This window comes from Prionailurus viverrinus, chromosome D3, assembly GCF_022837055.1.
Source record: "Prionailurus viverrinus isolate Anna chromosome D3, UM_Priviv_1.0, whole genome shotgun sequence".
NCBI lineage: Eukaryota > Metazoa > Chordata > Mammalia > Carnivora > Felidae > Prionailurus > Prionailurus viverrinus.
In genome coordinates this window covers 10,160,444-10,178,154 of record NC_062572.1, presented here as the reverse complement: position 1 = coordinate 10,178,154, position 17,711 = coordinate 10,160,444, and the positions used below count along the sequence as shown (strand labels likewise).

The following is a 17,711-nucleotide window of genomic DNA, read 5'->3' as shown; positions in this document are numbered from 1 at the left end:
TAATTGCATATACATGAATAACCTTTATTGCGGAAAAGTACTGATCCATGAAAACTGACCCAAGAAGCAGCAGCACCTTTCCTGGCCTAAATTTATGTCATTTTCTTTTTACCCCATTAAGCAACATTCAAAGGATGTATGGCTTATTTTCAATTTGTTGCGTTTTTAAAAATCCTCATTCATTGAGTTTTTGGGTTTTGTGTTGTTTTTTGTTTTTTTGCCTTTATTTTGTTGTGTTAGATATAACCGTCTTTCCATCTGTATTTGCTCACTTTATTAATTTGGGGGAGGACTTCAGGGGACAAACTGTACCAGTTATTAATGAGTTATACGTCATTACTTAGCATTAAAATAACTACTTAATATGTGTAATAGCTGAGTAGACCTATGTTAATGTGAGGTCCCCAGGCAGTTAAATTGTGGTAATACCTGTTGCATCCAAACTAGTATCAGTTATACCTTAAAAAATCAGGGAATATTCTACTGTAATGACATCAGTGCCTGGTTATGAATGTATTTTTAAACAAACATTTTTTTGCAGCCTTTTTATTTGTAGATGTTGTTTTTGTTTTTCTTTTACAGTCTAACAGTATATTTTCTGTTTTGAAGTTGGTGATATATGCGGGGCCTAACACAAACAGTAGGAAGGTTGCTGAGTATGGAGGCAACACACTGGGATATGGCAGCCGTAGTGTCTTAGGAACTGGCTGGCCCAAAGACTTGGTGAAGGTATGGTATCCAGTCAGATTCACTTCCTCGAAAAGAAAACTGAACTCCCGTTCCTTCCAGGCCCGAGTATTAACTCTAATTCCAGGGGGGGGAAAAAAAAAAAAAAAAAAAAAAAGGTCTGTGGGTGCTTTTGTTGAGCTGGATGGAGCCATCTTGCCAGGTCTGTAAACTCACTGCCTCATTCAGAATGACCCTCCTTGTAGGGCATTGTCAGACCCCTGTCGGCTCCAGAACTGGCATCCGTTCCCCAGGTTACTCCAGGGACTGAGGTGCCCATGGCATTTCCTTCCCTGTCCATTAGATGAAGGCCTGCTAGTTCTTTCAGCTTGCTTGTCTGCACTCTCCTGTGATGGGCACCCTAGGTTATAAGTGTGGAATCCGTGTTTTCGAATGAATTTGGGCCTTTGGAGCAACAGTAATGATCCTTCTCAGATGGATGAGATTCCAGTCATGCTTTGTAATCTGGGCCCTGGAACTACAACAGATCTACCTAGGCTATGAATATGAACTGAAATGCCCACTAAAACCTGAAAACCTCTCCAAAGTCTGTTCTGGAAGCTTGTATCTCGTGTGCGTTACCTACCCTCTTTAATTCAGCGGTAGATAGCAAGTTATGTCCAGGGGTGTAGTTTGGATGCATCCAAATGTGCATCGGCACGACACTTTTAATCATTCTCTCATTTCCTATGTTTTGTTCATTACTCGTGGTGTTGGTTCCGCAATACAGAGCAAGGTCTCGCAGCACTCTGTTCTTCAAGATCCAGGCTGTTTGCCTGCCTTCCCGGCACAAGTGAGGTGGTGGGGAGGGGGGGGGGGGGGCAGAAAGAGTAGAAGTCTGAGGAATCGATTGAAATTATGGTCAAGATTTAATCTATACTCCAATCCTGCTATTGGGTGATCGTGGCCCATTTCCCAGATGCCTCGTCCCCAGACTACCCGGTCAGGAGAGACCCCCGGAAGGCTGGTGTCCAGGGGAGAGAGGGGATGGAGTTTGAGTCAAACATGCGATTGAGAAAAGGAGTGAATTATTGCTGTGGCCCTTTTGAAAGTAAATCTCTGAAATTCATTGCTCTCTTGAAAATCATGTGTCTTTTTTTTTTTTTAAAGTGTATTTTCCCCCCCTTAAATTTTAAGGTGGAAGGAGATACAGTCACCTTCTCCTTTGAAATGAGAAGTGGCCGTGAACACAACACTCCCGATAAAGCTATGTGGGGCTTTGCTTGCACAGTTCGCGCTCAGGTACTGGAACCTAACCACCGCTGTGGGCATAATGTACTTTCTCCTGTGTGCCTTGCTTACCGACGTCATATTTGCCCCGGAGACCGGGCAAAATATGAGCTACTGTTTCATCCATCTCTTCCATTTGGCAGTAGTAGACTACTTTCATAAGTAGTAGTTTTGTGGACTGAAACTAGCTGTGACCTAAAATCCGTTTAGCGGCACAGAAAGAACCCACTGCTAGGGGCTCCATCTTCAAAGCCTGGAGAGGTAATCTGCCTCTAGCATCTTTCCATAGGTGAAGAAGACTCGAACACCTAATAGAAGTAAGCATTGGGATTCCGGGTTTTTAGAGTGCTAGGATCAGATTTTCATTCTATTCTCAAAGGCTCCGTCTCTGCTTAATTGGGTATGTTATACTCTGTATATGGTCCATTGAAACCCTGTGTGCAGGTTCAGTCTACTCCTTTTAGTGCCAAATAGTTACTTCCCTCCCCGTGAATCTATGTGAATTCTTTTCCCAGCCGGAAAAAAAAATGAGTGGTAGGAGTTCTACTAGCCCCTTGAGTTGCTTGATTTGTAAAACCTATTTTAGACTTGGAGACTGCTTAAGTTTCACCAAGCTAACACACTCTAGAGCGGAAGTACCTGCTAGAATGGAAGCTCCGTGAGGGCAGGAATCTTTGTTCTCTGCTGTATTGCAAGGGCCTAGAACAATGACTGGTACACAGTAGGTACTCAAATATTTGTTGAATGAACTCAGTATGAGAATTGACAACGTCTTGGTTCGAGCACAGGATGGAAGTGACCCAACGAAGTAGTGATTTATACCTGGATAGGCACAGCAGAGAGGAATCGACCCAAAGAATCTTGCACGTGATTTGTGCTCTCTCTAATATGGAGTCTTATCAGCTCTTCTCTCTCCAGAATTGTGTTCAGCCTTCACTCTGTGCCACCATCTTTCTGCTCATGGTGTTGGGTGCTGTGCCTGTGTCCCATAGCCATAATACTCGACGCTGCTCTGTGAGCCCCTGTGGTTGGGGACCCGTGCAGCGCGGTGCACACAGGTCAAAGTGCTCCGCCGTGCACGCTGACCAGTGTGGTCTGCCCCTGTCTGCGTTGCAGGAGTCGTCGGAGGATGTGTCCGGAGGCCTGCCCTTTCTGGTAGACCTGGCTCTAGGTCTGTCCGTGTTAGCTTGCTCCATGTTGAGAATCCTGTACAATGGACCAGAAATCACCAAAGAAGAGGAAGCCTGTCAGGAACTATTGCGGTCCAAACTTTTACAAAGGTAAAAGGCTCAGATAGGGCTAGTTTTGCTCACAAAGGCGGAAGAACTTCATATGGCAAACTACTTTGAGTCGGTTTCCCAGCCTATTGTGCATATTGCCTGACAATCCCGAGGGTGTCATTGTCGTTAAGAAAGAAGATGAAAAGTGCCTTTTGGCCCTTACTTTACGAAATTTGAAATTACAGCCTTGAACTGCAGAAGCTTTTCTCCAACCCAAATAGTGCATAATTAAATTAAAGGATCCCCTAAAGGATGAGTACATGAGTGATAAAGCAAACATATAAAAACGTTTATTCTAGAATCTAGGCGGCGGGCATATGGGTGTTAACCTTGGGATGCTTTCAACTTTGCTATATATACTTAAAAGTTTTCATAATAAAATGTTGGGGAGAAGGTAAATTCCCAAAGATGTGATTTCATGTAATGCTCATTTTCATTAGCTTCTGGGGAAGGCTTGATGAATACCTAACATATAAAGTGATCCTTCAGATGTTTGGTATATCTGCAAACTTTAAGTAGCTCTTTTTAGATGGAAGAGGAGTGAAGATCCTCTTTTCTGTCTGTTCAGGTGCCAGTGGCAGGTGGAGGCCAATGGCGTGATCTCGCCTGCCCTTACTCCAAGCCCATCTCCACTGCCACTGACCATCGAAGAAGACAGAGAATTCACCTACCCCTCTGACGTCCTTGTGCCTCCTGTTGGAAACTACTTTGACCTGCCCCGGATCAGGCTGCCTCCAGGAATCATGATAAAGCTCAGGGAAATTTCTGGGCGTGCTAGACCTCAATTCAGACCAAGTATAAAGTATGTTGCTAAACGGTGCTCTGCTTTTCCCATTGGAAAAAAAAAAAAAAACTGTTTAGACAATGGAAGGTGGGGGGGGGGTGGTGGTGGTAAATTTTTTATAGTCTAGCAAGTGAGCCTTTAATTGTGCATTTACTTATGAATGCTAACCATTCATACTCTGGGAAGTACCCCCAGGTGGTATCCCAGGTCCTCAGGTCTCAAGGTGTAGGCCTCCAGCTAACACTGTCTGAGCGCTTGTTAGTTCTGGGGCCCCATCTCATACCTAGTGGATCAGAACCTCTGAGGATGGGGCCCAGTAATCGATGTTTTGACCAGTTTTCCATAAGATTCTGAGGCATGAGAAGGTTTGACAAGTTCTAGGTTTTTCCATGGTGGTTTGACCGTCTACTCCTAGTCCTCAACTTGGGTTTCCTTAGTCCAGAGAGATGGTGAGGGATCTTTGATGTAGAACATGAGGTTGTGCAGTTGCAAACGTCTTTGTAGTATTCTTGCTTCAAGTCTGGTGGCCTCTGCCCTGTCTTCTGAGACACGATTGCCCATTTCAGGGAGAAAGATTTTAAGAATAGTTGAAATTTAAAAAGAAAGAGACAGAAGTACCATTCATTTTCAGCCCAGCATCCAAATATCACAAGCTGTAATGGTGCATAAATGGTGCTAAAGATCTTTTTTTTTTTTAATCCTTAGACCTATTGCAGCTTTAATATGATTCTGACACAAAATATACAAATTATAGAAAATGAAGTCTCTTTAATTTTGATTTTCATTTTATCAGCTGAAGTCAGTTTTGTCAGTTAAACAGTAAATTACTGCCAACTTGATATGAAAGCCATCATAATGTTGTGCCTCTTTATTGTAATAAAGAAGGTGTGGTTTAATATATTTAATATATTTAAATCAAAGCCTACACCCTCCAACCGATTGAATATGGGATTGGTAATTTGAGAGCATGGCATATACTTGACTCATTTCCTTTGTAATCACAGAGAAGTAATTCAGCCCGATGTGATGGAGGAAATGGTGGTCTCCTGTGTTATTAAGCACTTGAATTTGGTCGATGCACTGCAGTCCCTAATAAATTTCCAGTATCAAGAAGAACATGCTGAGGAATATGACTTACTGTGTAAAATTATGGGAGAGACCTTCAAGAAACTCAATGCCATGGAGAGACAGCTGCAGGTAAGTGAAGGCGAAAAGCACTTAGATTTCTCCTACAACTGTTGGAAATAATTTCTTTCCTGGAAATGTAATGAAGTTTTTAAAAAAATTGTTCTTAATGTTTGTTTATTTTTGAGAGAGAGAGAGAGAATCCAAAGCAGGCTTGGAGCTGTCAACACAGAACCTGACACAGAGCTTGAGCTCAGGAGCCATGAAATTGTGACTGGAGCCAAAGCCAGACGCTTAAGTGACTGAGCCACCCAGGTGCCCCTGTAATGAAGTTCTAAAAGGGACCTGAGGGGCATGTGGGTGGCTCCGTTGGTTAAGCACCTGATTCTTATTCTCCCTCTCAGGTCTTGATCTCAGGGCTGTGAGTTGAGGCCCCACATTGGGCTCCATGCTGGGCATAAAGCCTACTTTAAAAAAAAAAAAAAAAAAAGTGACCTGAAGTTTTGAAACATTAGGACTAAGATTTCCAAATTTGCAGATAGCACTTGTTTTTGTTTTGTACCTATTCTCGCATTGTTTTATTTTTTAATGTACCTATTAGAGTGTTGCAGAATTGGAACAGAAATGGCAAAGTGAGGTTGATGACGCCATGCAGGGGAAGCTGGAGAACAACATGCCCTTCTTCTATGATTACCATTTTAATGAGGTGAGCAAGTTTGTAGGCTTGATCACTGGGGCTTTGGTATTTACAGTGCAAAGGTATATATCATGTATGTGTAGAGACCAAATAATGATTCTTGTCAAGATGTCGCACACACCAAAATGTATCCATTCTTGACAGAGATTAAATAAGATTGATTAGATCAACATATCAATGATACAAATAATAAGTTATTCATTAGGCTGTTCTTAACTGATTAATAGTTTTATCAGGAAGTTACCAGCATTGTCAAATTTTGCTTCTAAGCCTTCAAAAACAAAAGGCAGTTATAGGTACTGGAGAAGTCCCCAGAAAGTAGTCAATGCCATCTGTAATCATTAAAATATCAAATAATTACTTACAAGTGTGCTCTGGCGTACAAATATGGACCAGAGGTGGTGGGTTTTTTCCCCCCCTGAAATGCTCTGTTCCTTTTAACATGAACGGTAAAACTCAGTTTTTGCAGATCCTGCCTACCATCTTTTCTTGATTTTTCCTTCTTTAGAACAAAATGAAAGAACTAGAACTTCTGTGTTCAATGAAGGAAGTCTCCTTTGATGGAAATGATCTTGAAAACATGGTCCTATCACTGAGGTTAGTGATGTTAATAACTACACAAAGCTAATTTACTACTGTGATGCTTACACTGTGATGACGTATACTCTTAGGAGATACTTTTTAAAAATCTGATGCATTCACTGAATATTTGAGTTGGAACTCAGTTTGTAAACATGGAAATTTTTAGCTTAGCCTTCAGAAGTCAGCATAGGTGCATCTGAAACTGGGCAAAGGGAGCTGACACTGGTCCGTTGACAAGGCTGCTCCTTTCTGATAGGGAAGGGGGGAAGGGGAGCCATATTTCTCAGCTTTCTTTGGCTTGGTCTCCCCCTATCTTCTCGTATCCTTATAATTATGAAACTTGGGTTTCGGTGAAGCTGAGAACGACTAAATGCACATTAGCCTTTCCTTTCAGGGAGAAGTTCCTACAAGAAGTGAATTCTCTTACTCAGAAACCGTCGCACCCATTGGCTAAAACGAAGACGTTAGTCAAGAGTTTGATGAACCGAGCCGAGCTGCTGTTACATGTCACCATTGCGGCCCAGTCCGGCCTCACAAGAAGCATCTCGGGGACCCCTGCAGAAACTCCGGGTACAAAGCCAGCCCTGCACGGGCTCTCTGCACTAGCCCGTTTGTAGAAAATACACACCAGCTCCTTAAAGAGAAATCACTCTTGTGTACTCATAGGAAGGAGAAAAAGAGATTTCAGCATTTTTTTTATTCTACCTTTTACTTTCCGATGAGAAATTCATGTGGTGGCTTGTGAGTCCGTCTGAGCGTCAGGTGTGCCTCCTCACCTGCCTTACTCGGTGTTTCTTGGGAGCATCTTGGGAGCCCAGTAACGTGGATTTTTAGTTTTGGGCTTGTCGCTTTCATAGTAATGTGCATAATTAGTCAACATTATGAATCTTGTAATGCCTCATATTTTCCTCTTAAAGCCGAGTTTATATTGCACATTTAGTCATTATGTGGAACCTTCTAACATCAGTTTCACTATTTTTTTTTCCTGGTCACGTTTTAATTGTTAGCCTGAAAGGACATTCCTCAGGAAAATCAATGAGTCTTCTTTCTTAAGCCTGATCCCCAACACTGGGCATAGCCTATAATGACCAGTGTTACTACTTCTTTTTTTTTTTTTTTTTTTTTAATTTTTTTTTTTTTAATGTTTCTTTATTTTTGAGAGAGACAGAGACAGAATGTGAGTGGGTTAGGGACAGAGAGAGAGGGAGGCACAGAATCCGAAGCAGGCGCCAGGCTCCAAGCTGTCAGCACAGAGCCCGATGTGGGGTCCGAACCCATGAGCTGTGAGATCATGACCTGAGCCATAGTTGGATGCTCAACCGACTGAGCCACCCAGGCATCCTGACAAGTGTTATTTCTTACCTTGAGAGAGAGGATGAATAAACAGGAGACTCTGTTATCTAACCCGATGGACCCTGCCAAGCAAGCAAACTGTTTTCATCCCAGCTGATGGGCCCAGGGCTCCCCTCGCATGGGAGAGAAGTCCAGGGTGACTCAGGTTTCTGACCCCCTAGTGAAAGGGTACTGTTGGCTGAGAACATCCAGGGACGTGTACCAGGGTGTGCAGTGTGATCACATCCTGAGACGGTGTGCTGACCACGTCCATAGTCACACTGAGCTTTGGTTAATTCAAGGTCCTATAGAAAGACTTAACCACCCAGTAAGGCTGATGATGCTTTCCAAGAGGTTCTTTCCATCAGAGATCATGAACCAATAGTTTGCTGAGCAATAACATCTTCAAAAACTATTTTTTAAGACTGAAGCTGTCTAACCATTCTTTTTTAAATAATTTTTTAACGTTTTATTTATTTGGGGGGTGGGTGGAGAGGGAGAGAGAATGAGTGGGGGAAGGGCAGAGAGAGAGGGAGACAGAATCTGCATCAGGCTCCAGGCTCTGGACTGTCAGCACAGAGCCTGAGATGGGGCTCGAACTCATGAACCATGAGATCATGACCTGAGCCGAAGTCAGACACTTACCTGACTGAGTCATCCAGGTGCCCCTAACCATTCTTAAGACCAATTCAAAATAACCTTGACTTTTTTTTTTTTTTTCTTAGATGATCTTAATATGTAGTTTTGTCATCTTCCATTAAATATTCTTTTATAATACAACTAGTTTCCTGGATAGCGTTAAGGAGTATATTTTAGAGGAAGGGCCAGTCGGATTCTAGCTCAAGTGTGATGTTTACTCGCACCAACTATGATCAAAGCCAAGGTACTACCAAATGTCAGTAAATCAACTGAATAAATCTGGGATTAAAGGGGGAACAAAGGCTGTCTCTGAAAAAAACCAAACAAACAGTATTTGGATTTATTTCAGTTAAGAAATTTTTTATTCTAGAAATTACTGTCTCTGTCCTCTCTGCCTTTTCTAGAACGCTTATATGAAGGTGAACATTGAGAGTTTATGAAATTAAATGAATCTTTCAGCCTTTTTTTGAAACCCAATTTAATAAGAAAGATTCTAGTTTTTCACACTAAAATGTCTTTTTAACCCTAATATCTTGATTTTAAAGAATGGGCCTAAAAGTCACCAGTGTGCAATGCTGGCTGGATTAGAACCTCCTAGAGAATCCTGAAGTCTCCTAGAAAGCAAAGAGTATCTTTCTTAGACTGATAACGTAGCTGTTGTTGCTGTCCTTACAAATCGGATAGCAGATACGCCAACCTTTTTATTGCTTTCTGTTTCAGCTTGTAAATCAGCTTCAGAAACAAAGGTGATATCTCATGCTGTGCGGCAGCCTGTTTTTCTTCGCAGCATGTCGGCTCCTTCTGACCTGGAAATGATTGGTAATGAAGATTTGGAATTTACTCGAGCAAATCAGAGGTAAATGACTAGTGGCCAAGGTTGGATTCCCACGTGAGCTGAAGACAGTCATCAAAACACGCTCCCTGAATTTCTGGTTTTGTGATCTAGCGCTGTTTTGCTTTCCCATAGGCGGCGCCATGTGACCAGCCACCGCAGCAGCTCCTTCACACTCCTGCAGTCACTGGCCATCGAGGACAGCAGGGACAAGCCCACCTACAGTGTCCTGCTGGGGCAGCTGTTTGCTTTCATCGGCACCAACCCTGACCAAGCTGTATGTCCATTTTCCTGAATACAGAGGAATACCACCTAATGGCATGGGGGCCTGTGGCAGTCAGCAAGAGTCAGGTGGACTTCCTTCTCGTGCGTTTCAGGTGTCCAGCAGCAGCTTTCTTTTGGCTGCACAGACGAGGTGGCGGAGGGGAAATACTCGCAAGCAGGCCCTAGTGCACATGCGGGAATTGCTGACGGCTGCTGTGCGCGTCGGGGGTGTGACGCACCTCGTGGGTCCAGTGACGATGGTCCTTCAGGGAGGACCCAGGTCAGTTGTTTCTATTAGTTCATACCATCCTGTCTGGAGTGTGCAAGAGGCATTCCAAAGATTATTCATGAGGCCATATTTTAGACGGGTATTTGCTAACGTTTTCCCCAAAACAATATCTTTATTTCTATTTTTGTAAAAGTATTCCACAATTTTTTTTTAACAATTGCAGCATGTGTAACAAAGTAAAAGTCCCTTTATTCCCCCTCTCCTAAATTCCACCCTGTTAACTAAGACCTTGTTGTATCAACTACACACACATAAATGGCTGTTTCTCCTTGTACACAGAAGTATGTATGTGTGTGATTTTTTTCCCCTTAATTCAGATTATATTGTACTACAATAGAACACTGCCATGAGAATTGTTTTGCTCATATATGTTGGATATATCTCTTTTCATGTCATTACTTCAAGATCTGCTTTATAGTTAAAAAAAAATTTTTTTTAATGTTTATTTTTTAAGGGGGGGGGAGGGGCAGAGAATGGGAGGCACAGAATCCGAAGCAGGCTTCAGGCTCCGAGCCGTCAGCACAGAGCCTGACATGGGGCTTGAGCTCACGAACTGTGAGATCATGACCTGAGACAAAGTCCGATGCTTAACCAACTGAGCCACCCAGGCGCCCAACTTTATAGTTTCTTTTTAAAGTTTGTTTTGAGAGAGAGAAAGCACCTGCATGAGTGGGGAGGGGCAGAAAGAGAGAGAGAATCCCAAGAAGACTGCACTGTCAGCACAGAGCCCAACATGAGGCTCGGTCCCACAAACCGTGAGATGCATGACCTGAGCCAAAATCCAGAGTCAGATGCTTAACTGGCTGAGCCACCCAGGCACCCCTGTTTTATCATTTTTAAGAACTTCATGGACCTCTGTTACATGGATGGCTATGTCTTATTTAACTCATCCCCTTCTGGTGGACACATGGTTCATTTTCTCTTACTCTCCTTCATTTTTTCTGTTTTATTTTTGCATTAATAGCAGTGATGTAGTAACATTCTTACACCTATATTTTTGTGTACTTTTGTGCTTATTTTACTGGATCAATTTCTTTTAAAATTTGTTTTTTAATGTTTATTTTTGAGAGAGAGAGCACATGCCAATGGGGGAAGGGTAGAGAGAGGGAGACACAGTATCCGAAGCAGGCTCCAGGCTCTGAGTTGTCAGCACAGAGCCCGATGCAGGGCTCGATGTCACAAACCTCGAGATCGTGACCTGAGCCACCCAGGCGCCCCTTGGCGAAATTAATTTCTAAAAACCTAGTCGTAGATAAGAACTTTGAGGAACATTTTGTATTTGTGAGGAGTTTTTCTATACTGTTCCCTACTGGGCTTCAAAGATCTTCAGATAGAAATAGAAAAGGCATTTGTCTACAGGTCCTAGAGTAGATGCTTGGGGCTGCTTGTGTCTCCTGACAGCTCTTTGAGGAGTTCTGGCCAATAAGCAGGGGTCAGTGGCTGGAGCAAAATATGTTAACTAGCAAGAGCTCGCATGAATATCTTGAGAAATTTCTGTGTCCATCAGGAGAGGCCAAGTTATTCTTTGGAAGCAAAACCCTCCCAAATCTCCGTGTTTACAAAACAAAACTTCAGTGCTTGCTCATGTCCAGCGCAGGTGCGCCCCAGCCCATGATACTCCCAGGAGCCCAGTAGAGGAGGCGACCGCTGTCTCAAAAGCTGTCCGTCCCCTTGTTAGAGCTCTGGCTTATTGGCCAGGCTGGTCACATGCTCATCCAACCAAAGGGAAGCCACAAGGCACAGTGAGTAGCACTGGCTACCACAACTTACTTCCAGAATAATTTTTCTTATCCATTTTTTTTTAACGTTTATTTATTTTTGAGACAGAGACAGAGCATGAATGGGGGAGGGTCAGAGAGGGAGACACAGAATCTGAAACAGGCTCCAGGCTCTGAGCTGTCAGCGCAGAGCCCGACGTGGGGCTCGAACCCACGGACCGCGAGATCATGACCTGAGCCGAAGTCGGCCGCTTAACCGACTGAGCCACCCTGGTGCCCCATCCAGAATAATTTCTCCACAACCCTGGCAGCATTATTCCTTTTTCCATCAATTGTTAATGTCATAGGTCAAACATTTGAAAAAATGCAGAAAATCCCAAAGTGTAAAGTGGAAAATCACCTGTAGTCCAGCATCTCAAGATAAAACCTGTTAACACTCTAGTGTATTTGTTCTGTCTTTATTCTAACCATAGATTCCTCCTGTAATGTCTCTAGTGGCTGTGTAGCCACTGCATCGTATTCCCGAACCTTTATTTATGGCTCAATCCCTACTTTTCAACCTTAGGTTTTATTTATTTTTGTTATTATAAACAGTATTCTATGGCCTATCTTTGTAGATGAATCCGGATAGTTCCAGTTTTCAACTAATATTAATTGCTGTAGAATCGCCCCCAGGTTGTGTTTTTACACTGGGAAAGTCTTAGTTCATATCAATTGGATTCTCATACTCTGCTAATAATCACAGTGTGAACTTGACAAGGACACTTAGCTAATCTATTTGGGCCTTGATTTTCTCATGAGTACAATTACGTTTACAGAATTCAGTGCTGCATAGGATATTGCAGGCCTGTTTCAAATGGCTTCATTATTAAATACGTTTGGGAAATGTTGGGTACCATTCTCTTGCTCTTAGAGTTATTGTGGACCTTAACCTTGTAAGGCTCCGAGTAGTCCTACAGTAGAGAACCCTGCTTGACTTGACTTAGCCTAGGATTCCCCAGACTTCTGTAGAGCATGGGCATTGTGTTTGAGGCAACTTAAGAAATGCTGCCTAACAGTCTTCTGTGGTCCTGCAGTCTGGGAAACACTGGTGGTCTCTAACATCCCTTCAGTTCGGGATTCATCTAGACACTCTTGGATTTCTCAGAACGTGCCTGCTCTTATGTTCACGGTCACTTGCCATGGCTCAGGAAGCCTGCACTTTGGTTCTGTTTCATAGAATTGAAGAATTAACCTGTGGTGGGATGGTCGAGCAGGTCCAGGAAGCCTTTGGCGAGACCATGACCTCTGTGGTTTCTCTGTGTGCTCGTTACCCTATCGCATGTGCAAATAGCATCGGACTCTTGTGTACCATACCTTACACCAGGTAAGCAAGGCTTTTTACTGTGGGTGAATTGCATTGCAGTGTAGTTGCTTAAATAAAAATACTTCTAAATTAAAAAATTCCCTGGGGTTTTTTTGCTTTGATTATCCAGTGACACTATCACTGTGATTAAATGAGTTTACCTCCTGACAGACACCTAGCGTTTCTATGTAAATTCCATATTATTGAATTCCTACATGATCAAAAGCGGCCAATAGGGATTATATCACATGGTCAAAAAGTAGAGGTTTGAAGGAAAGAAAAAGGCCTCTAGGAAATTATTTAATATGTTCAGCAAAAATTTTTTTACAAATGCACATTTATTTTCTCAGTACCCTTATGAATCCCCTCGTGATAAAATATACAACTTTTTTTCTGTTATCGCAACCTTCTGTTTTTACTTGGCTATTCTATATGAACAAGCCAGAACTTGAAGTTTCTTATTTATGAAGGAAATCCTCACCGTAAAGAAGTACTTTTGTGTTTGGTTATATGTGGCGGTAAAGAATGATACTGGCATGTTTTCTGCCCCTTTGATAACCTGGATCTTAAGTGAGAGTTTCCTGAGGGTTGGTCAGTTATGTTTATTTCATGTACCCTTCCTGCCTGGCCCAGGAGTGAAGAGAAGTGCCTGGTTCGCAGTGGCCTTGTGCAGCTCATGGACCGACTGTGTAGCTTGAGCAGTCAGACGGAGTCCGGCTCCAGTGAGAAACAAACCAAGAAACAGAAGGTAGCCACCATGGCCTGGGCAGCGTTCCAGGTGCTTGCCAACCGCTGTGTTGAGTGGGAAAAAGAAGAAGGTAAGAAGCAGGATCCTGTTTTAGAATTCATTGATTTCTTCTGTTGATGTGTCTATTTAATTATGGGTTTAATCAATTAATGATTTCAGGAGAGCCTCTTCGTCAGCATGGTTCTCTGGAAATTTATGGCTACGCTGACGTTCTGACGTTAAATAATATCCTAGCCTAGAGGGCATTGTGCTAGATGAAATAAGCCAAACACAGAAAGACAAGTACTGAATGATCTTGCTTATATGTGAAATGTAAAAAAGCCAAACTCCTGTGGGGCGCCTGGGTGGCTCAGTCAGTTAAGCATCTGACTTCAGCTCAGGTCATGATCTCACATTCTGTGAGTTCGAGCCCCATGTCGGGCTCTGTGTTGACAGCTCAGAGCCTGGAGACTGCTTCAGATTCTGTGTCTCCCTCTCTCTACACCTGCCTGACTTGTACTCTGTCTCTCTCTCTCTCTCTCTCTCTCTCTCTCTCTCTCTCTCAAAAATAATAAACATTAAAAAAAATTTTTTAAGTAAAAAGAAAAAGGCCAAACTCCTAGAAACCAGTAGTAGAATGGTGGCTGCTAAGAATTTTAGGAGGAGGGGGAAATGGGAAGATGTAGGTCAGAGGGTCAAACTTCCAGTTACAAAGTGAATAAGTTCTCCACACAACACACACACACACACACACACACACACACAGGTAATTAGTGAGGTGGTGGATATATTAACTAGATTGCCGTAATCCTTTCAGAGTATATATACATATCTATATCTATAATCATGTAGACCTTCTAGAAAATGCACATTGAACCACCTAAATTGTATACGACTTGTATTTGTCAGTCATACCTCAGTAAAGCTGTGGCTGGGGAGGTGGGGGGATGGGGAATGATAATCACCTGAAAGAGTACAGTAAGCCAGCAAATTGAAAAGATACCTCATTTCCTTTTTGTCAATTCTGCTAACAGTCTCCAAATAAATACTCTTATGAAATGGTTTAGTTGCATTTTCAAGTGCCATTTCCAAATTCTGTTTTTACCAATCTAGTTGAAAAAGTGAAGTTGAATATCCCGTAATATCCCAGGCCTGCGTATACAGCTTGTTGACTTCTCTATTTATTCATTCACTGTGCACTTTATTGTCGAGAGCCAGGCAAAAGATGAACAAGACTTTGACTGCTCTTACTCTTAAGAAATAGGGTGCAGTGGGGGAAATAGACCAATGAACAAATGATTACAGTGTGATCAGTGCCATATTTTAGGTGCATGTGAAGTGCAGAGGGAGCACAGAAACAGTGTGTGTAGGCACAGGGATCCAAGACAGCATAGAAAGTTGAGGAAATGGCAGCTAATTTGTGTGCCTATTTAATTATGGGTTTAATCAATTAATGATTTCAGGAGAGCCTCTTCGTCAGCATGGTTCTCTGGAAATTTATGGCTACGCTGACGTTCTGACGTTAAATAATATCCTAGCCTAGAGGGCATTGTGCTAGATGAAATAAGCCAAACACAGACAAGTACTGAATGATCTTGCTTATATGTGAAATGTAAAAAAGCCAAACTCCTGTGGGGCGCCTGGGTGGCTCAGTCAGTTAAGCATCTGACTTCAGCTCAGGTCATGATCTCACATTCTGTGAGTTCGAGCCCCATGTCGGGCTCTGTGTTGACAGCTCAGAGCCTGGAGACTGCTTCAGCCTCCAGCTGGGTGTGGAGCCTACTTAAAAAAAAAAAAATTAGGGGCACCTGGGTGGCTCAGGCAGTTAAGTGTCCAACTTCAGCTCAGGTCATGATCTCAAGGTTTGTGAGTTCAAGTCCCACATCGGGTTCTGTGCTGGCAGCTCAGAGCCTGGAGCCTGCTTCGGATTCTGTGTCTCCCTCTCTCTGTGTCCCTCCTCTGCTCACACTGTCTCTCAAAAATGAATGTTAAAAATTTTTTTTCAAAATAAAAATCAATAGGTTTTCATCACAGGAAGAAAATGGTGATTCTTCCCTATTAATCAAAATATGTTCCTTAGTTTTGTGTGAATTCTATTTGGTTTATTTTGGTAGCTAATGGAATACTGAGTAGGTTAGAGAAGAGATTGGGCAAGAGGAGGCCTTTAATGCAGGGAGGCTGAGAGGGAGGATTCACCATGCCTGCAGGCTTGCCATGGCTTCCTCGGGTTCTCACCTTGCTTTTTCTTTTCTTTTTTTTTTTTTCCTTTTTCTTTTCTTTCTTTCTTTTTTTTTTTTTTTTTTTTAAACTCTGTAGGTGGCTCCACAGAGGCCGTGCACTCAGGGCTGGCCCGTCAGGTCTCCAGCCTTCTCACCAACCATCTTGCCCGAGCAACTGAGTGCTGTGGCAACCAGGCCGCCGGGAACGATGCCCTCCAGGATGTCCTTAGTCTTCTCAATGATCTCTCAAGGTATGGAAGGCCCAGCCGGAGCTGTGGGAGAAAGTGGCTTTCCTCTTGAATGATTGGGGTTCCTTTGGGTGGTGATTGTCTTTGAAACATCTAAATTATGAGGCCATTCTGACCTGCTCCTGCTTCAAGAACAATAGAGAAGAAAAACATTGGAAAAATAGTAGTTCCAAAGTGTGAGGGTTATTTAGGTGAATATCTACATTATAAGATGATGTCATTTGCTTTAATGTTTTGCTGGCAACAGCTGCTAGCCTTTCAAGTAGATACAGTTGCATTAAGTAACCCCAAATCCTTACCCTTATTATATAGCAAGGTAAAGAATAATCAGTCAGGACCTGGACCTGTAATTGACTCCTGTTCTCATACTGTGTCTTCAGAAAGAAGATAATCTGCGGGGGGCGGGGGGGGGGGGGGTGGGAAGAGGGTGGTTGGTTGATAACATCCTCGGTGAGTGGTGAGGTCCACAGCGGCTTGTCTACATAAGGCTGCTGTTCTTTGGTTTCTGCTCGACTTGGTTTTCTTCTCAGTGAGATGTCACAGGTTCAGCTGGGACAGATTGCAGACTGTTGAGGCTTATACAATACTGTGTGGTATCTTTGGTCTTGAAGCACTCCTTAAAAAGGAATAAAAGGTTAAACGGAAAGTTTCCTAGTTTGGATTTCAGAGTCATAGTGCCCTGTGAATCATGCTGAACTGTAGCATCGCAATTAAGTAAACATTGGGCATCAGCAACTGCTCAGAAATGTTTCGTTTTGAGTGGTCGCTTGTGAGCCTTCGTTAGATATTTACCGAAAAGCTCAGATTCAGATCTCCTTTATAAAAACACAATGCCGAATGTGTGTCTTCCTCGTGAATCCGTTTGTTCGTCCTCGTTTAGGGAACTCTCACGTCTGAACTTCTACAGACCAACATGCCCAGTGTCGTGTGCCTTTTCTTCCCTCTTTCCAGGAGTCACATAGGTAAAGCCATCCTGAGCCAGCCAGCTTGTGTGTCCAAACTCCTCTCCCTGCTGCTTGACCAGCGCCCATCTCCAAAGCTCGTCCTTATCATTCTTCAGCTGTGCCGGGCGGCGCTCCCGCTGATGAGCGTGGAAGACTGTGGCAACGTGGAGCTCCCACCGTGGAGCTACTCCGTTCCCTCCCTAAACAGTGAGCAGGAGGATCCCAGCGACCCAGCGTCCAAGATAGCCTCATTGCTCTTAGCAAAGCTGGCAGATTACGTGGTCCCAGGTGAGCAGCTCCTGGTCCCAGCAGGGCGCTGTGGCACCCACTTCCCGGGGCAGGCCAGACTGAGCTTTCCACAGTCTATCACCTGTAGCTGCTGCTGTGCCTCCTATGATGAGAGAGGAGGAGAAGGGAGAGGGAGGAAGAGAGACTCCAAAATCTGAGCTTGCCCTGTGCCGGGGAGCTGCACAAATAACGTTGTGATTTTTCTGTTCGCTTTCAAAGGATGTCAGACAGTTCTCTCTCCAACTGCTTCTGAACCTGACACTACGTTGACGAAAACCAGTCCCAAGAGTTCCTTAAAAGGAGATAAAGATCCTGGAGAAGAGAGTGAAGCAGTGGATGGCAAGCTGTCTATCTTTATCCACAAGCGGGAAGACCAGTCATCCCATGAGGTTCTCCAGCCGTTACTGAGGTAACTGATGATTGTAATAGCTCTGTGTCCTCA

The 17,711-nt window shown here is 43.3% G+C and overlaps 1 protein-coding gene across 12 annotated transcripts in view; it reads left to right on the top strand.

Moving 5' to 3' along the window:
• Positions 1-17,711, top strand: part of HECTD4 (HECT domain E3 ubiquitin protein ligase 4) — a 192,062-nt gene that overhangs the window by 113,384 nt on the left and 60,967 nt on the right. For 9 of the 12 annotated variants that reach the window (XR_007145911.1, XR_007145912.1, XR_007145913.1 and 6 more), the window contains 16 exons: positions 583-729; positions 1,864-1,968; positions 3,073-3,236; positions 3,805-4,038; positions 5,025-5,217; positions 5,747-5,851; positions 6,351-6,439; positions 6,819-6,994; positions 9,116-9,251; positions 9,363-9,504; positions 9,605-9,771; positions 12,718-12,864; positions 13,477-13,661; positions 15,887-16,040; positions 16,989-17,269; positions 17,489-17,678. Coding sequence is in view for 9 of the 12 variants with exons in the window: in XM_047828356.1 (XP_047684312.1) it covers positions 583-729; positions 1,864-1,968; positions 3,073-3,236; positions 3,805-4,038; positions 5,025-5,217; positions 5,747-5,851; positions 6,351-6,439; positions 6,819-6,994; positions 9,116-9,251; positions 9,363-9,504; positions 9,605-9,771; positions 12,718-12,864; positions 13,477-13,661; positions 15,887-16,040; positions 16,989-17,269; positions 17,489-17,678 (2,615 nt within the window). In the remaining 3 variants the exon portion in view is untranslated. The remainder of the gene's footprint in view (positions 1-582; positions 730-1,863; positions 1,969-3,072; positions 3,237-3,804; positions 4,039-5,024; positions 5,218-5,746; positions 5,852-6,350; positions 6,440-6,818; positions 6,995-9,115; positions 9,252-9,362; positions 9,505-9,604; positions 9,772-12,717; positions 12,865-13,476; positions 13,662-15,886; positions 16,041-16,988; positions 17,270-17,488; positions 17,679-17,711) is intronic. The other 3 variants (XM_047828361.1, XM_047828360.1, XM_047828357.1) reach the window with 1 other exon arrangement.